Source organism: Dendropsophus ebraccatus, chromosome 13 (genome assembly GCF_027789765.1).
Source record: "Dendropsophus ebraccatus isolate aDenEbr1 chromosome 13, aDenEbr1.pat, whole genome shotgun sequence".
Classification (NCBI taxonomy): domain Eukaryota; kingdom Metazoa; phylum Chordata; class Amphibia; order Anura; family Hylidae; genus Dendropsophus; species Dendropsophus ebraccatus.
In genome coordinates, this window is record NC_091466.1 from 73,686,826 (window position 1) to 73,707,744 (window position 20,919).

Sequence of the window (20,919 nt, forward strand, 5' to 3'; positions counted from 1 at the left end):
AGCAAGTGTCTTTGCTTCCCAAAGTATCCCATAAATGTATTCAATGAATACATTTTGGAGGGCACTGAGCAGGGAGAGAGAGAGGTGCCTGTGCATCTACCTCCCCCCTCCCTCCCTGCTCGGTGCTGGGCACATATACACAGTACTACTCCTCCCATCATCTGCTCATAGTATGAGCAGATAATGGGAGAGTAGTACCTGTGCTATCCCCATCACATCCCTGCCGCCGCCCGCGTCGCTCCTCACACAAGGGCCGTTCCTCACACAATCCCGCCGCTGACTACCCGGCCTCAGCCCTCCTCCACCCCGCAGGGAGCACAGCGCTCCCAATGTCCCTGGCCTCCCTGCGGGGTGGGGGAGGGCTGACGCAGGAGGCACAGGCGCGGGCGGCGATGTGATGAGGATAGCACAGGTACTACTCCCCATTATCTGCTCATACTATGAGCAGATGATGGGAGGAGTAGTACTGTGTATATGTGCCCAGCACCGAGCAGGGAGGGAGGGGGGAGGTAGATGCACAGGCACCTCTCTCTCTCCCTGCTCAGTGCCCTCCAAAATGTATTCATTGAATACATTTATGGGATACTTTGGGGAGCAAGGACACTTGCTCCCCAAAGTATTCCATAAATGTATTCAATCAAAACATACTGTACATAACATTTTTACATACACATCCATAGATTCAATAGTGTGTCCAGCAGGGGCACACTATATATAGAAGTCAATGGTACTCATTGACATATATATATATATATATTAGTGCGCCCCCTGCTGGACACTCCATAGGAATTACAACCTTTGTCGTGACGTCACTGTTTATGAGAATTCTAACACCCCATGATCTAATAAATTTAGGGAATAAGCAGTGTATATGCATTTCCCATAATTAATGTACATTAGAAATTTGTCTAACTTTCCATAAGTAACAACCTATAAAAAAATACTTTTGGCCAGACTTCTCCTTTAACAGTGAGAATAAAAAGTTTCTTTAAAGTGAATATTCCAGACAGACTGTTACACATAGTAAAACTACAATCCCTGACATACAATTTTCAAGGTGCTGTGTGCATTATAAATCCTTAAAGGGGATGTCCAGGTAGGACATCTTTTAGATATATGCCTGTTTAGGGGTAACTAAACCAAACAAACAAAACCCCAAAAGCATACACTGCCCTGCTCCCACACCACTGCTGACATGATGTCGGGCTGGTCCCCGCTGTATGGTGCTTCATAGGTCAGCTGACATCCCAGCACCAATCACCGCACAGCAGGGACCGGGGCGGCATAATACCAGTAGTGGCATGGAATGTAAGATGGTAAAAGGTATGGTTTTTTTGATTACCACCTTTCCAGAAAACATCCTTCCTGGACAATCCCTTTAAGAGAGGGATTTTCCAGGCTTGGAGGGATTCTTTAGTATGTGGCTCAGGCTGCAGTGATAATAGCAAATATATATATATATATATATATATATATATATATATATATATATATATACATACATACATATTATATATATATATATACACACACACATACATATATATATACACACACACACACACACACCTACCTAATTCTGCAACCATTCTTGCCTATGGTGTACACAGCACCCTGTATTTCAGTGACTGTCGGCCTGCGCTTTACTGTAACTAGTAAGCGAAAAAATACCCGGAACTGGTGTTTATCTTAAAAAAAAGAAATGTTTCATATTTGTTTATCATAAAAGGTTTTCTTGTTCTATAGGAAAGCTACAATACAATATTTTCGGTGGAAATTATGCTAAAAATGAGAAAAAAAAAGTGGTTGTGGAATGTAATACTTTATACTGACTCATATATATGTTGCTCTTGGAGAAAAATTGTATTTTGTTATATTTATACAATGTGTTTATAAGTTTATACTGGATATATTAAAATTTCGACACCAGTAAAGTCTCGTCAAGTGGTGGTTAATACTGGACTAGAACACGGACACCTTGGAAATATATCATAATTTTATGCCTGTCTGCTAAGTTAGGGGGAAAAATATTTTGTACACTTACAGGCCAGGCTGAGCTGCAGTATGCAACCTCCTATCTCCCCCACCCTGCATGATTGATGTATAGGGTTTGGCTTCAAGCACTGAGCCCTGTACATCAGTCCGCCAATGAAAGGAGGGGTGGGGGAGACAGGAGGTATGTATGCTGCAGCTCAGCACGGCCTCTTTGACACTTGAGCTTGGAAGTAAAACATTTTATATGCAATCAGCCATCAGTTTAACAATTACAATTTAAAGCTAGAATATGGTTGCTATAGCCATCTGCATTAGTTTTGTATACATTTTCTACAGTCTATTCATATTTATTATGAGACCATGTGTGAACCACATTGGGTCTTATCATCAATCCTGCAAGATTATAGGTTTCCACAAGGGTCTGACCACTAAAACCCTCAGGATTATGAGATTCAATTCTTGAGATAACCCCTTTTAAAAAAACTTAACACATACCTCTTTAAAAGATTTCACCTTAAAAAACTAAACAATTGTTAGTACAAGCCCTAAAATCCTCATACTCGGATGTCATACAACTGTTTTAGTTCATAGCAAATACAGAAATCACATGTAAGAAACAAAATATAAACACACAACAAAATGTACTCACCTTCTCCTGCTCCCCCACAGCTGTGCCGGTCCTTGCTGTCTGTTCTGTCACAACCCATAGGAAGTGCCTGTTCAGCCAATGACTGTCTGAAGCTGTGATCAGATGCTCAGTCCTGTGCATAAAGAAAATCTTAACAAAACCAACAACGTGAATTGCAGAAAACAAGCTTATAGTCCACAGCAAGGAACAATCTGTATGGTGCCATGCTAATGAAACATGAAGATTGGTTTTTTTTATGTGCAATCAAAGGAGAACTCCAGGGAACTGTAAAAATCCAGAGGCAGCAGGGGGTAGGGGGGGGCATAAGAATCTATACTTACCTGTCCTTGTGCCCCCATCGCTCATGGACCTCCCACAACATTACGTCCCGGCTAAGAAATGTCAACTCAGCCAGTGAGTGACTGGGGTCGGACAACACTGTAGTCACTGACTGGCTGAGTCGGTACTTTCCATCAGGACTTGACAATGCTGGGAGAAAAAAAAAAAAGAGACAGGTGGCTGTCAGTGAGCTAGGGATGCTGCGGGGGCACAGGGACAGGCAAGCATAGATTCTTAATTATGTTCCCATCACCTGCCAGACCTGGATATTTACATTCTCCTGGTGTTTCCCTTTAACGTTACAATACAGCCAATAATATTAACCAATAGAGAAAACCATTTTATGCAACAGACAGTAACCAGTTTAAGAAAGGAATATCAAGTCATTGTATAGGTCAATGTCACGGACCCATGACAAGGCTCCACCCTGCAAAGCTGGGTAAGAACCAACCTTACAAACAACATTTATCATTGCTGACATTTAGGCCTCAAAGCGGTCAGACCAGGAGGAGCAACAACGTTACAATTAGTTTTCAGGTTTTTTTTACTCACCATTTTTAAAAATAAAAGGGTTAGGCTGGATTCACACTGCGTTTTTGCAATTCAAATTTTTTTTCATCTTTATTTTTTAACAGACAACAAGGAGGTTGACTAAGTTTTTTTGTTAGTTTAAAAAAAAAAAATGGATGTTTTTCCATTGAAAAAAAAAAAAATCAAAACAGATCCTTTTTTAAGGGACACAAAAGTTCACCGTTTGTGTCCATTAAAAAAAAAAATCAACAAAGTTTTGTGGTGTGAATCCAGCCTTAGAAAAACATAGCCACTTTCTTCAAGAAACAGCACCACTCTTCTCCTCAGGTTGGGTGTTGGGGTTTTGTAGCTTAGTTCCACTGAAGTGAATGGAGCTGTATTGTAATACCACACACAACCTGAAGACAGGAGTGGTGCTGTTTTTGCAAGAAAGTATCTTTGCTTTTCATTTACTTTAATCAGAAAAAAAAATGGCATCAAATAAAGCTTGCAGACGTACATTTACACTTACTGCACAATGAACAGAGGCAAGGCTGGGATCCAGACATCCAGAGATTTTAACTCATGGCCTATACAAGGTTACTGTGGCATCACAGCCATAAAAAACCCTCCCTGTTCAACCTATAGACAATTCCTCGGATTCCAACATAAAGTGGTCCACATGGGTCAGCGACCAGCACGTCTATGGGACACAGGAAGGGTTCCCCTGTGCTACCCACCAGCTGTGCAGTTTTTAATAAAGGATATTATAATAACATAATGATATTTGACAGAAGAAAAGATTTCTCTATATAAACACTAAACATATAAATATGAAAACAAAACAAACCTGCATTTTATAGCTTACAAACAAGACCAGGAAAGGATCCAGGAGAAGTCCTTGCTTTATACATAAAGGGGTTATCCAGCGCTACAAAAACATGGCCACTTTCCCCCCTACTGTTGTCTCCAGTTCAGGTGTGGTTTGCAATTAAGCTCCATTTACTTCAATGGAACGGAGTTGTCTCCAAACTGGAGAAAAGAGTGGTGCTGTCTCTAGAAGAAAGTGGCCATGTTTTTCTAAGGCTGGAGGAGCCAAAACACAGAAAGTGCCAGTCTGAAGGCCATAGGTTGTATCTGTTTTCCAGGACTCCCTAGGGCTGCATCCAACTTCTCCAGCCACCAGTATTCAAATTCAGAATGATCGGACTTAAGCATGCTCTAGTTGCTTATTTCTAGTCTGATGGAAGAGAATGAAGCACACAGTCACAGGCTTCCCCCGACTCTATATATAGATACCTATATAGTACTCTCCACAACCTCTAGGTCCGACTTGTTGCAGGAGTTGGTCTCCATAGACTTAGAATAGAGCCGATCTCCTCCAACAAACTGGATTGAACAGCACGCTGGGAGATGAAGCTCACACCCGCACACTTCTCTCAGCTGTATCTAGTTTTGGTAGAAGTCTCGTTATCGAGACCATGACCGATCAAAAATTTCAGACAATTCTCTTACATGCAAGTGTGTAATTTGTCTGTGTACTTACCTTACGGCCGACCCATAGAGTGACTACTAAAAATAAAAAGTCAAGAAAAGAACACCGCTACCACAAAAGAAATCCAAAACCTGGATGGAAAACCCTGCCCTATAAGCCAAGGTTCCTCATCCTGGTTAGTGGGATTTCCAGTAGAATTAAGAAAACTTGAGCACTCAAGGATTCCCTCAGACTGGATCCTTCAGCAGCCAACACTAATCAAAGATTGCTTAAAGTTTGCTCAATTCAAGTTTCTAGTTGTGATCACAAGCAGTTTTGCAATATACTCCTATTTTACGTTTTTAGTTTAAAAAAAAAACCAAACATACATATGGCCACTAGGTGTCTCCCTTCACTGCGTATTTGTACAGCTGCTGCACATCCACATTCAGCAACACAGAATCCTGGGGGTGCTCGCATTGTACGGTCAGCTCTCCTGTCACACAGCACCAAAACATCTGAAGCCACACAGTGATATTATACTGACTGAATCGTTGTATAATAAAGAGCATTGTCTCCTGGAGAGCTGCAGATAATAGAATTAGCAAAAAATAATAATATAATTAGCACTCAGATATACAACCTACATGATAAACAGGTCTCTTTCCTTGTGTGAGTGCACAAAGGAGTGGGTGTTTAGTTTTTTTTAAAACACACACACATTATATATATATATATATATATATATATATATATATATATATATATATATATATATATATATATATATATATATATATATATATATATATATATATATATATATACACACACACACACACACGTCAACAAAGTAATACATATATCTCTCTTTTACCAAGAGAGCGCGCGTTTGTGTGTGTGTGTATATATATATAAAACACACACACTCACACAAATATACACACAGGAACAAACAAAAGTAGGAAAAGAGAAAGTCACAATTTCCACCACCAATGTTTATTCTGTTAAAGTAAATTGGTACAAATATACATATATGACTGTAAGACAGAAACTTACAGATAAAAGATGAATCTCTGTGTGAATTGAGGTATACAGGAAGCGATGAACAAAAAAAAAAAAAAAGAACGCGGAAATAGTGAATAATGTCAAAGAAAATGAAAAAAAAAAAAAAAAGGCTGTATAAGTCAATAGATATACTGAGCATAACAGGTCTATTAAAACTCGAAACTGTATATATTAATATATATGAGAAAATATATATATTAATATATAAAAATATATAAAACATATAAAAACAAAAAAAAAAAAAGAACAGCAGGTTGTCAAAGGAAATGACATTTATATAGATACATATATATATTATATTAGGCAATATTGAATTGTGGAAGAAATGATAAAGAGACAGGTTATATTGCTATGGCTTTTACGCCAGCAAATACTGTTCTTTCCTTTGATAGGTCACTGCTCTGGACTGTTTAAGCAATGACTAGAACATCTGACGTACGGCGTGAAAATAAAACCACAGGCGGTCCAGTTCGGAGAATTAGCAGCTAAATCAAATCTTATATACATCACTAGGGACTGAACCCACTTTTCATTTTAACCTTTGGCAAGATTACTTACAAACCTATACAACCAATAACCCAAAACTAGTTAAAATATCTGCATAAAAAATAAAGATTTTGGCTTTATTCCCTTTGGCCACCAGTAGGGGGCTGCAATCCAGTGCGGAGAAGTGCACTGCAGCCCCCCGAGGCAGCACCGGGGTTCGTAACATCCGCCATATAACAACCCTAGATCTGTGTATATACATATATATCATCTTCTTATATTAATCTGGAAGCTCAGGCACTACTACATTGCTCCTGCAGAGAGTCATATCTCTGCTGTGTAGCCATGTTTCACAGGTTCCACCTTAAGTCTCATGACCACAGTGCAGAATCTTCTCCGATGGGATTGGCGAGGGAAGCCTATGAAAGATCTGAAGAACACTGATGATTTCCCGTGGTTTCGTAGTATAATAATATAATTTTAGGTATTTTTGTGAATTTTGCCGTTTCCAGGCCCCTCATTGGTCCATTTCTAAAAGTATATAAGAAAAAATAATTCTTCTACCAGTCCCCATTTTGTAGATCTGCATCCGTCGTTTAAAGTTCTATCTCGAACGTCTTCTGGAGGTCGGTGGAGAAGGGGTTGGTTGGAGACGGGTTACCGCGAGATTTTGACTTGCTCTCTAAAGCCGCCCACTGGGCCTCGAAAGGGTCTATGGCGGCAGATGAGTTCTGGCCTGGGTGGTGCTTGGCGCCCACCTCCCACCCGCTGCCGTCTACCCCGTTAAAAGCCACGGAGCCATTCTGCTGCTGCTGAGGAGGTGGTTTGAAGAACGGACTGCTGGTGGTGCTATTACTCTCGTAGGTCGGGAATGTCTGTTGCTTGACCAGGCCCGGCGATGGCTTCGGCTGGTAGACTTGTGGGTGACCGGCGGCACCAAACACATTGGCCACCATCTGTGAAGGGGTGATGCCAACAACCGGGACGCTAGGAGCCGGGTAGTTCATCCCATTCGCTACAGGGTAAGGTTGCTGCACAGGCATGAACGTCGGCGGTATAGTCGGGACTATGGCGACCGGCACAGGTGGTGGAGCTATGAAGGTGTTCGCTGGATAAGGCTGAGATGGATTTGGTGCAGCAGCAACAACAGGCTGCAGGAGGGGCGGCGCCTGGAGGACCCCAGCAGGGACAGGGGATTGTCTTTGCTGGGCCTTAACGGTTTTGGAGACCTCTTCAAGCCATCGGTCTGCCTCGGAGGGGGTCCGCTTGTGATGGGACTGGACCACAGTGGGTGTGGATACAAACTCAGAGCCTGAAAATAACAATGAAAAAATGTTTACTTAACTTTAGATCTTAAAAGGGGTTTATCCTATTCTTCCAGAAACAGCGCCACCCCTGTCCTCAGGTTGTGTGTGTATTGCAGGTCACTTCCATTCACTTTAATGCAATTAAGGTGGCAAACCCACATCCAAGCTGAGGACGGGGATGCTGTTTTTGGAAAAAAAAAAAGTAGCTGTTCTTTATGTAATAGTGGACAACACCTTTAAATACTCAAACATCCTTAAAGGGAACCTGTCACCCCCCGTGCCGGGGTGACAGGCTCCCGACCCCCCGTTAGAGCCCCATATACTTACCTAATCCCGCCGGGTCCCGGTTCTGGATCCGGTCGGGTGACTGAGATCTCAGCCGCTGCAGCCCGGCACGCGCGCTGAGAGATGAGTCCAGCGCTCATAGAGAATGACGGAGCGCTGGACTCTCCTGTCATTCTCTATGGGTGTTGGACTCATCTCTCAGCGCGCGCGCCGGGCTGCAGCGGCTGAGATCTCCGTCACCCGACCATCTTCAGAAGCGGGACCCGGCGGGATTAGGTAAGTATATGGGGCTCTAACGGGGGGTCGGGAGCCTGTCACCCCGGCACGGGGGGTGACAGGTTCCCTTTAACATTAACATGCTCAGTCACAGCTTCATTCACTTCTATGGGAACTTCGGATACTGCCAAGTACTGAACTCAGCAATGTTCAAGTCAGTATAGACAGTGAATGGAGTGGTGGCATTTATGTGGGAGACATCTGGACTTCTCTTCTTGTGATCGGTGAAGCAACTCAGGAAATCACTCATGATAAGGTCTAACCCCTTTAAAGGGAACCTGTCACCTAGACAATACTATCTTATCTATCGCCATAATGTTATAGAGCAGGAAGAGCTGAGCAGACTAATATATATCTTTATGGGAAAAGATTCAGTATAACTTGTAATATGTTGAGTGAAATCCCTGCTCATTCTGTGATAAGGAGTCCAGTGGGCGGAGTCACTCAATGGTCTTTAGCATGGAAACATCAGAGATTTCAAACAATAAATACAAGTTATACTGAATCTTTTCCCATAAAGATATATATCAATCCGCTCAGCTCTTCCTGCTCTATAACTTGATGGTGATAGATTAGGCAGCATTTTCATGGTGACAGGTTCCCTTTAAACTACAGACCAGATGACAAGTACAGGGTCCCAACAGAGGAAGGAAAGAAAACCGTTTCTATGTTTAGCAAGAAGCGTGCAGTTATGTGAATGAGCTTGTGCAGTCTATGTAATGTTGTCTTACCAACAACAGTGGCCACAGGCGGCGCTCCGGTGGCAGCAACCGTCTGGACAGATGCTGTAGGAGCATTTGCCCATGGATTGGTCTCACGGACAGGGGCGGCTGGGGGGGCCACAGTGACTTGTGCAGGCGGCTTAGCAGCAGGCAGCGTGAATGCGGAGGCAGTGCCATTCACTGAAACATGACAATGAAGAGGTTAGTCCATGCAGGGACATGCACATAGCAGAAACTCTTACATTAAAGGGTTTTTTTTTACTTTCAAATCAACTGGTGCCAGAAAGTTATATAGATTTGTGTTTTACTTCTATAAAAAAATGTACTTATCAGCTGCTGTATGTCTTGCAGTAAGTTGGGTATTCTCTCCAGTCTGACACAGTGCTCTCTGCTGCCCCCTCTGTCCATGTCAGGAACTGTCCAGAGCAGCAGCAAATCCCCACAGAAAACCTCTCCTGCTCTGGACAGAGGTGGCAGCAGAGAGCACTGTGTTAAACAGGAAACAATACCTCACTAACTGCAGGACAGAGATTTTTTTTTTTAATATAAGTAAATTACAAATCTCTGGCACTTTCTGGTCCCAGTTAATCTGAAAGAAAAACAATTTTGGCAAACTACAGTATCATGCCCCCATTGGCCTAAATCTAAAAGGGATTTTCATGCAAAGCTCATCCAGTACAGACCTTCAAATGGTGGGGACTGTGGTGTAGTGGGCTTGGTCATGGGCGCAGACATGAAGGGGTCCTCGGGCGGCCCACTGAAAGTGTTAGTTATCTGCGAGCACAAGGCGCTGATGCTGTCTGTCTCTGCTTCTATCTCAGGAACTGGAAGACAAGAAAGAAGAAAAAATATAGGGAGGAAAATTATGACATTATAACAAAGATGCTGGGGGGGGGGGGGGGAGTGTTTTTATGATTTAATTTTAATTAAAAAATAAATAAATTATATGTGTATTATATATATATATATATATATATATATATATATATATATATATATATATATATATTTATTACACATATACATATAAATAAATAAATAATGTTCCAGACATGGACAGAGGTGGCAGCAAAGAGTACTATGTCAGACTGGAAAGAATAAACACTTCCTGCAGGACATACAGCAGCTGATAAGTACTGAAGACTTAATAATTTTAAATAGAAGTAAACTACAAATCTATATAACTTTTTCAAACCAGTTGATTTGATAGAATAAAGATTTTCCCTGGAGTACCCCTTTAAATAGGGGATCATCTTCCTCTACGAAACTAAATTAGTGTTGTACATGATCATTCGTTGTCCTACCTGGGTTGGTAATCTGGAAGTCAGACTTCCTCTGCACAGTGGATGGTAGTTCATTGATTCTCAGAGACAGCTGCCGTTTAAAAGGAGACATCTTATTGCTGAGTGCGGGGAATCCTCTGAAAGAGCCTTGCCTTGCCAGCTGTTCTACAGGCGCGTGTCTGCGAGGGATCATGTGAGGGTTGCTGCCATCTTTGACCTCTTGGAAGCCATGGTTGTCATTAGTTGGCGATGATGGCAGGGCTGGGGCGGCTGTCACTGTCACTGTGGCTGACGTGGTGACGGCAGGTATTACAGGCTTTGGTTCAAACTCGACAACAACTAAAACACAGAAAACGAGAGAAGAATTAGACTAAGGGGCAGATTACACTGCATCATCGGAGTCGGGGGAATCTCTAACCAACATTTCCATTTATTACACCAGGGGTAGGGAACCTTGGCTCTCCAGCTGTTGCAAAACTACAACTCCCATCATGCCTGGACAGCCAAAGCTAAAGCTTTGGCTGTCCAGGCATGATGGGAGTTGTAGTTTTGCAACAGCTGGAGAGCCAAGGTTCCCTGCCCCTGTATTACACAGACAGCCCATTCATTTGTATTGTGTAATAACCAATTTTTTGCTACATGGGACATCTGATTCCATTATACTGCAAGTGAATATTGGGGGGGGGGGGGGGTCCAAGCATGGATCAGAAAAGAGGTTGCGCAAAGTGGACAAAACCTTTAAAAAGACAGTCAAATATATGTACTGCCGCTCGATTCACATAATTCTGCAGAAAACTTCCCATAAATATGGACACTCTACAGAAGCCTTGAGGAGGGTTAAACCCCTATAAAGCCGGTGTTGTATAACAATGTTTATTTTAAAGGGAATCTGTCACTAGGTTTATTCCGCCTTAAATGAGAGCAGCATAAACTAGTGACAGAAATGCTGAACAGATCGGTGTATTACTTACATCATTCTGTTCAGCCGTTCTCCTAATATGCAGGAGAATGGGATTCTTGCCACACCCCTCCCCCCGCCCTCCAGCTGCTGATTGACAGTTTACTTCCTATACACAGCATGGATAGATAACTGCCAATCAGTAGTTGGTGGGTGGAGTTTTCTGCTTCTCATGAATATCCAGAACTACTGAGCTCATGCACATAGAGAGGACTACTTATTGTCCATGTTATTCAGGAGGAGATCTCTGGATCAGCTGCACAGAACAAGGTAAGTGATACATCATTCTGTTCAGCTTCTCTGTCGTTAGTTTATGTTACCCTGATATAGGACCTACTTACAGAGTCCCATTAAAAACGGTCGGGTCTGGGGGTTCAGATGAGAGACAATCACTCAATATAGACGGGAGCAGCACTCGATCTTGGTCTCACTGCAGGGGATGGTCTCCATAGACAATTAAGTAAGAGCGTATAGGCAGGGAGCTATATACCGATCGGTGGGGGTCTGGACGCCCAGACAAGGACCAATCAAAACTTTAGAGAAGTTTGTGTAATGCATAACAAGTGGCCATTACATCCTCTGAAAGTACTGGAAATCTCCGGATAGTATTAGTGCACCTTTCTTGGAATCCTGTATCTGTTTCATGACTTCTTCCCTCTCGGCCTGTTCGGTGGCAGTGGTTACCCTGAAGGAGCCCTCCCTCGTGAAGGTGGTCCTGCTGGCATCAAAGGTGGCAGTGACTCCGCACTCCTTCTCTCGCTTCTGTTTTCTCTCCAGGCAGGCGGCAAAAGCGCATCCAACAGCGTGGCTCAGCCTCTCGCCCTGTTATGTGTGAGACACCAAGAAAGTAACGGAAACGTTCCAAGTTAGAAGCGCGTACCGGCAGTGTCCATGGAGGCCAATATGGCATATAAAGTCATAGATAAGATGCATTTAAAGGGGAACTCCGGCAAAAATTATTTCAAATAAACTGGTGTCAGTAAGTTATAGAGATTTGTAATTTACTTCTCTTAAAAAAATGTCAATTATTTTAGTACTTACCAGTTGCTGTATGTCCTGCAGGAAGTGGTTTATTCTTTCTAGTCTGACACAGTGCTCTCTGCTGCCCCCTCTGTCCATGTCAGGAACTGTCCAGAGCAGGAGCGGTTTTCTATGGGGATTTGCTGCTCTGGACAGTTCCTGACATGGACAGAGGGGGCAGCAGAGAGCACTGTGTCAGACTGGAAAGAATACACCACTTCCTGCAGGACATACAGCAGCTGATAAGTACTGGAAGAGTGGTCATTTTGAAATAAAGTAAATTACAAATCTATATAACTTTCTGCCACTTGTACCCCTTTAACCTGTCAGCATTAAATCAGTGTTAAAAGGAGTGCTCCCATCTGAAATGTCCCCTAGATGTAGTCCCGTTTGTGGCCCCTCACTTATCTTGCAGTTGCCAGAGGTAATTGGGACAATCAAAAAATAAAATGAAATAGTTATATTATAATATATATATATATATATATATATATATATATATATATATATATATATATATATATATATATATATTCTATAGTTTACAAACAGCCATAGTTTAAGAGAAAAGTTAAGAGGCCATTGCTAGTGTGAGAAAGCTAGAGTAGGGACCATGTCTCTGAGGACACCTTAACGTGTCAAATAGTTTGCAAAATCCTATATTCTAATATCTATTTTTATTAGGAGTATGTATGGTAAGCACTTGGACCTGTAGGTTGCTGTTGCACTTTGTTTTTTTGTCTTTACTTCAGCCACATGCAGCGTGCAACTTGCAGTGTGAACAGAGTCATAGAGGTGCTGCCAATTTTTCCTCTCTTTTTTTTTTTTTTTTTAAATATCTCTCCAACACGTCAACATTTTCTTTTTTGTGACCATGTTTCCTTAACAGGGTCTTATCAAGGTTCTAAATAATTGAAATCTTCCCCCCCCCCCCCACTAGTCTCTACTTTTTGATCATCGGTATTTTCGGTGGCAAGAACAGAGATGCAGATTGATATTCCATCAAAAACGCACCATACAGAACCCCTAAAGTTTCATGCAACGTCCATATAAACCCTCCACAGCGTACTAGGTGAACAAAAAGAAATCTTCAAAAATACAGACCGTGTCTTTCACAGCCATGAAGCAATGGCAGATCCATCTCCTCGTTGTTCCGTCACGACATATGTAAGAGAATGCCCGGTCAAAGTTTCTATCTGGGGCACAGAAGGACACTTTTTCTATTGTTTGGTCTACTAGAAGATCCTGCAGGAGAAGATAAACCAACCAGTCCATATACATATAGCACTAACAATGTTAGACGCTACATACAAATAATGTGGTGGGTCGGGGAGTTCCCTGATGGACTATTTTTGGTGGCAGCTTATTTCACCGCACCACACGAAACTGTTGCACATGGGCCGGCTGGCAATGATCTTGTGGGTGGGTGCAAACGGGAATAGAGCGGTCGTCAACGTCGCGTAGGTGCGAGTATCTGCAGGCGGGCGGACGGCCAGCAGTCATCTTGTAGGTGGGAGCGGGCAGGCACCACTGCTCCCCCTACAGGTTGGAGCGCAAATTCACGATTTTCAAAACAATTGAAAATCGATTCACTAATTCTAGGCGAATTAATGGAATTAATTTGATTTATCGACAAGCCCTACTTCATACCTTTGTTTTCTCATCCACAACTCGAAGTCCATCTGCCGAAACCCACAGGACCGCCTTGATCGCTTTCTTGCCACTCTTAAAGATGATGGAAAGAAAAAAAAGGTCTTAAAAACACGGTATAAGTAATTTTTTTCTTTTTTTTTTGGGCTGTAGACCTGAAATGAAACAAAGTAAGCAAAGTAAATCTAGTAAAACCTCTAGAAGCCAAGATCCATGCCAATTCATTCACCAAAGCAGAAGAGAGGCCGATAAAAGCACTGCGAAGAAGGTGAAGAGCAACCGTCCAACAGGGTATACATAGATGGAATATGAAGAAATACGACGGACACTTGAGAGCGCAAAGAATTCTGCATCAAAATTCTTTACCTGGATGGGAGAATCTACCAAGACTTAGGAGACTGGCACACATGAATAAGGAGTTACTGCACTGGTACCTTTAGCTATAAATAAAATCTTGGTACCACACTGTAAAATGGCATTTAGGCAAAAGAAACTTTGAACAGAACAAGGAGCTTTTCCAAAACTTTCAAGAGGTGTCCAGATCCTGGGCCTGAAGTAATAGAAGTATCCACCAGGGGGGGGCGGTGTCACGCAATCACAATGCCCGTCAATCTCTGAGCGTGCAGGACACCCATCGGTTTCAGTAGACAGCTTTGTCTTCCCATTGGAATTATTACAATCAACAGGTATCAGTGCACCGATACAGGTCCAAAAAGGTTGTTGTCCATATCCGAATAACTTTAAAAAAAAAAAAAATTTCTAGTGTTTGTACATGATGGACACGATTAAAATGCTACCTAGTGATCCTGTGGGAGACGTATGGATGAACGTCTCCCATAATGTATAATAGGTATAGGGAACCTTCAGCCCTCCAGCTGTTGCAAAACTACAATTTCCATTATGCTAACGCTTTGGCTGTCCAGGCATGATGGGAATTGTAGTTTTGCAACAGCTGGAGAGCCAAGGTTCCCCATCCCTGGTGTATAAGGTAGCTAAGAGTTCCTTTCCACTTACAGATAGCTGCCCGATACACGTGCCGGTCAAAGGACCCATTTGGCAGGCGACTTAATGGGAGCGAACAGCCGCCCAAACAATTTATTGGGTAGTATTCACTTCCACCACTGTCGGCAGCACATCCCCTCTTTATCTAGGAGGATGGAACAGGATGGAAAAAAAAAGTCAGACTTATAATGGAGCTCTAAGGAGGCCGACATTTTTTTTCTAACTCAGCGCAGTCCTCTCCCCACTCGTTCTCCTGATTGGTACAAGTCTGAACACTCTGACCCGGACCAATCTAAACTTTTGACAAGTCTCCATGATGATTTTACGACAGGAACACTTTAAAAGTCAACAGAATTTTTTTTTTTTTTTTAAATAAATGTGCAGCGGATTCAACACAACGATTGAGGAGCTGCGGATGCATACTTTATATGGATTTGTGAGCATCTGGTTGAGATTTTTTTCAGATTCGAAGGGAATCTGTTAGCGCTCAAGTGTCAGAGGCCGTGCTAAGCTGCTGGATGCATGCCTCCTCCCTCCCCCACCCTTTCCTGACTTGCTTGATTGACATACAGGGTTCATTTTCCAGAGCTAAATTGTGCACTGTTACGCATATAAAAAGTTACACAGTAAATTATACTTTCATATAAACTATATAGCGGTTTCCCCCCGCAAAAAAACCTGATACCTAGATGCCATTTTGACAGTGAAAACAAGAGCCGTCACCATAGCTGTAGTAGGATGTCCTGCCCTGGAATTCCTGCAGACACAGCGGATCTTATGCCAATGTAGGCAAAACCCCAGATTTTGTACCCAGCAAGTATAATCATATGTACAAATTGTACAATTTTTGTCAACTCAAGGCAAGAACCCCGGGCTGATTTGATTTCTTCTCAGATCACGGCAGAAAGAGATTCCAAGAAGCTGTAGTGATTATACGCATCGCCACGTATCTAGCTAATTTAATGGATGAGCAGTGATTGATACTCAACAAGTGTTACAGGGGGTTCCGTGATCCCGAATTCACCAGTTTAAGGAAGTAGATCAGCAAGATTTGTACTAAAGATTTTGCTTAGTTTCTCTTTTACTGCCTCCTCTAAGCGCTGGATCAGGGCTCAGTCTCCAACCCTTATTTTCGCCTCTCCTGAATGAACGTTTAAAGCTGATTTATACCAAGAGTGAAGTTGATCTTAGATCAGGTCATAAGTCACTTTAAAAGTTTGTTCAGGAGAAGAGACATAAGAGCTGTTTCTGTGCATACAAGGAGGCAGTAGAAGAGAAACTAGGCAAACATTTTAATAAAGACCTATAGGAAAGTATTTTTTTTCTGCCTTGAGTTAATACAAATACAAATCCAGGAACAGGCCATAAATGGCAGACATAGGTATAAAGTAGGGATGGTCCGAACCCGCCAAGGTTCGGGTTTGGCTGAACCCGAACGCTCGGCATCGGATTCCCGCTGTCTGCCAGCTCCGTGCAGCGGGCGGATCCAGCGGGAGGAACGCCTGGAAAACTGGGATACAGCCATGGCCATAGGCTGTATCCCAGTTTTCCAGGCGTTCCTCCCGCTGGATCCGCCCGCTGCACGGAGCGGGCAGACAGCGGTAATCATTGCGGAGGGTTTGGGTTCGTACAAACTCCGTCCGAACCAGGTTCGGACCATCCCTACTATAAAGGTAACCCTTTTTTTTTATTTATTTTTTTAACATCAATTCCTGGCTTGGTATCCAACCACATTGCAATTAAAGTCCTAAACATGTGAACACACCCCAATAAAATATATTATCGTTCAGAGGATGACAGCCGATAGACGGCAGCTAAGCACCGCACAGGACACAAGGTGCAGAATCGGTTCTCACAACGAAGTTATAGAACAAAATCGAAGACACCACCCAGGTATCGTCCAATAAAATTTCTACTCAGAACATAAGACTATGGGATTTAGGTTTGCACCATTACAGGCAATCCTGATCCATCAAGGTCCTATATCAATAGCAGGGTGAATAAAATGGATCATGGATGAATCTCATCTACCCGTAATATGGCGGCTCCTTGCCCATCCTTTTAGGTATAATAAAAACTTAAAAAAATTGGGGGAAATTTTGAAAACTTGGAAGGTTACACTACAGGAATCACAAAGTGAAGGCCCAAACTGCTAGGTACAGTGCCCGATTACGACCAGTGTGTAACTCCTTATAAATTTAACCACAAATGGCATTGGACTTACTTTTGCAAAGAAGCCTTTGAAGAATTTCCTTTCCTGGAGGAACAGGGGAGGGGACAAGTCGAGCACTATTATTGCCGGAAGCTACAAATCTCTCAAGGTTGTAAAAATCAACATGCATCAAACAGCAGCCAGTATTAGTAAGCGCTATACAAAAAAGGAGCAAGCGGATGACATCGCTCCCCGAGTCCATGCTTAGGAAAGAAGGGGTTAAAGAGGTGTCAGCCAAAAGAATATAAAAAATAAAATAAAAAAAAAAATCTAATAAATGTCACCCTGTTATTTCCTATGCAACAAGAGAAAACAAATCTCAGAATTCATTCCTTTGCAATGAGCAACTTGGCATTTCGGTAGGATTCCAAATACCGACCAAAATACTACACGTGAACCCAGTCTCGAAGGGGAGTCCGGATGTTAGGTGCAGATTGGACAGCACAAGTTACACTACAATACATGTGAACGGGTGTGACCATGTTCATGGGGAACCTGGGCTAAAGAATTGTTTTTTTTTTTTAATTGTAATGTACAGCTTAAAGTGAACCGGTCATAGTTTTCATGCTGCCCGAACCATATGTCATAGGGACGAACTATAACTTCTTCCCACCAACCATGATTGCTAGAGCTCTTCCAGTTTGGGTATAGAGAAGGATCAATCAAGCTATGGTAGGTACTTTGATGACTTGTGGTTCGGGCAGCATTAAAGGGATGACAGGTTCCCATTAAGTTGCAGCCATAGTTTTTACAGCATTGCTGAAATAAATGGTTCTACCAAGTTACTGGTTGAAAGGAAACAAAAAAAAAGAAGAATTTTTTTTTTTTTGGGGGGGGGGGGGAACTAACCAACCAACCACATGGTGAAACAAGGCAGCAGAAGGATTGTCAGTCTGGATTATAATGGGATTGTCCCTTTGTGAACGATGAACAGTGTTTCTAAGGCTACAAAGTGATATCTTCTCTTTAATCCTTCTTAACTCCTGATACCTTAAAGGGGTGGTTCATAAAAAAATTGGGCGTTTTCCTGCACTTATCAGCTGCTGTATGTCCAGCAGACAGTGGTGTATTCTTTCCAGTCTGACACAGTGCTTACTGCTGCCACCTCTGTCCATGTCAGGAACTGTCCAGAGCAGCAGCAAATCCACATAGAAAATCAGTTCCTGACATGGACAGAGGTGACAGCAAAGAGTGCTGTGTCACACTGGGGAAATTACATTACTTCCTGCAGGACATAAAGCAGCTGATAAGTACTGGAAGACAACAGATTTTTTTTTTTTAAATATGAGTAAATTACAAGACTTTGGCACTAGCTGATTCGAAAGAAAAATTTTTTGGGTGAACAACCCCTGTGAGTGAGTCTTCATGTAAAAATGTATTCCAGTCTTCTCCAGGGTTGCTAGGAACAAAAGGCAACTCATGATGACAAGTGTTGTTGTTTTTAGGCAGATTTTTTTTTTAAATGTTTTTTTCTTAAAAAAAAATAAAAAAATCTAAGCCCAGCTCTTAAACTTTCACCTGCAAAGACCTTAGAGGCATCCATCATATGTCAGTTCTGTAATTGGAATAGCTGGTTTTCAGCAACCTCAACAATAGGGAAGCCACAACCTCAGACACCTAATCCCTCAGCCGTCATAGTAATACTTACTATCGGTTACAACAGTATTACTGGGGCTAAAGGTCTCCCTGCCTGCTCCCCTCAGGCCTTATATACCTCAACATCTCTATCTGGCTAAATCCCTGTGCAGAATGAACACATTTCATGCTGCCTGTAGTCTCTGCACCGCAGCCTTGTGACTATACACATTATGGATTTGAGAAGTGTGAACCCCATGCAGGTAGTTTTTTCATAGACCCCTTTATACTTACACAATTCTTTGATGGGATTACTCACTAATTATTCGATTTGAATTTATATGTTCCCATAATTCATACTGGGCTAAAAAGCGTACCTGGAAAAGTGATTATAGTGCAGGTTGTACAGAGTCTGCACTCACGCCAAGTTATAACTATGCATTAGGAATCTGAGCATCCTGCTCCATCTCCAGAGACCACGCCATGTAAAATCCTATGGTGCTGGGTGTCACGTTGGCTATGGAGGAAGAGGAGGACACTCAGTCTCTTACTGCTTAGTTCTGAGCAGCTAGGAGGCGCCGACCACGGGCGCTCCATACAGATACTTATGTCCGGAATGGATAAAGGAAGTAATTTAGAAAAATGTATCTATATTTATAATAAAAACCTCTATAGTTGTACCATCAGTTGTACCAGTTTTAAGGAGTATACTGGAAATTTACTTTACGCCCCAGGGGGTGGAAAACAGAGGAATAATACAGCTACCCGTCACTACCGCCATTGCTGTCGTGGAGCTCCTGGTCTCACTGTGCAGCACTTCCAGGATCGGGGTTGGGACACCACTGCAACCATTGAGTAGGCAACTGCATAACCCAAGCCCGATCCCGACCATGCTGCACAATGGGGGCAGTACCTCCAGTTTCTCCATTTTCCACCTGTCTGGGTGTAGTTTTTTTCCCCTCCTTCTGTAATAAGAGGAAATCTCCAGTTTAGGATGAGTTAATATCCATATTGCATCCTTGGTTTGGTGCCTCAATCAAAAAATACAGCCAACTGGATCCACCGGATGGCAAACACGTAATGGATCTGCTGAGAACCTTTTCTTTTTTTTTTTAACTCCTCTGTACCAATGTATATAAAGTACAATGCAAGTGCAACCCTAACCTTAGGAGTTAACTTTTTGGCCTACCTGTGACTCTTATCAATTGCAATTCCTGCTGCTGTGGACGAGTAACACAGAGTAACCGTGGCCTAGCACCCCTGCAGCTCAAAGAAGGTACTGCAACATTGACACCAGAAACGAGACCTCTCAAAGCGTCACTGTCATTTTTTATTTTTATTTTTTTGTTGCAGAAATCAATAGTACAGACAATTTTAAGAAACTTTGTAATTGTGTTTATTATTAGGCAAATATGCCATTATCTGCATTCAAAAAGCCTTTCCCCAGCCCCCACCCTTTCCCTCCTCTCTCTCATTCACTGCTCATTATCAGGAAATCTCCACTCTTTTACATCAGTCGAGCCCTGTGTAACCTATGGAGAGCGGAGGGGGGGGGGGGGGGGGGAGGAGGGGGATTAGTCACCAGCAGAGAGCAGAGAACAAAGGATTACACAGTGGGACCTGTGTGACAGACATATTCAGAGGTCAGTGCTGACTTCGGAGGAGATAACCAGATGATGTAGCTGTAAATTAACTCTTTGATGTCCTGTTTTTTTGCCTCATCTCCCTCCACCCCTCCCCTCTCCATAGAAAACAATGAAGACAGGGGGGAGAACTTCAAACTGCTTTTTCATGCATTGTTCAGCTAATACACACAATTACAAAGTTTCTTAAAATCGCCTGTACTATTCATTTCTGCAAAAAATGTAAACGACAGTGACACTTTCAGCTGTCCCGTTCTGTACCAATAGACTAAATAAACTATATATATATCTCGCAGCGGCCATTACTGCCGTGCACTGGTAATATAGTACAGCGCTGCTTTCAGGAAATCATGCAGTGCTTTTTTTTTTTTTTTTCTTTCCTCTCTTTTTCTAAAGGATTAATTCTCATTGCCGCTTGAACGGCATCAAGTACGTGACGGTCTCCGAAATGAGCGGTTTCTATATACACGGAGGATATAATGTATG

The 20,919-nt window shown here is 42.4% G+C and overlaps 1 protein-coding gene across 4 annotated transcripts in view; it reads right to left on the reverse strand.

Annotated features, from left to right (window-relative positions):
- Positions 1-5,929: 5,929 nt before the first annotated feature.
- Positions 5,930-20,919, reverse strand: part of NUMB (NUMB endocytic adaptor protein) — a 67,930-nt gene continuing 52,940 nt past the window's right edge. For 2 of the 4 annotated variants that reach the window (XM_069949310.1, XM_069949311.1), the window contains exons 5-12: positions 17,228-17,260; positions 14,002-14,076; positions 13,456-13,596; positions 11,949-12,153; positions 10,395-10,712; positions 9,774-9,914; positions 9,100-9,270; positions 5,930-7,812 (exon numbers count right to left, since the gene is read on the reverse strand). In XM_069949310.1, the coding sequence (XP_069805411.1) occupies positions 7,097-7,812; positions 9,100-9,270; positions 9,774-9,914; positions 10,395-10,712; positions 11,949-12,153; positions 13,456-13,596; positions 14,002-14,076; positions 17,228-17,260 (1,800 nt within the window). In that variant the 3' untranslated portion in view covers positions 5,930-7,096. The remainder of the gene's footprint in view (positions 7,813-9,099; positions 9,271-9,773; positions 9,915-10,394; positions 10,713-11,948; positions 12,154-13,455; positions 13,597-14,001; positions 14,077-17,227; positions 17,261-20,919) is intronic. The other 2 variants (XM_069949313.1, XM_069949312.1) reach the window with 2 other exon arrangements.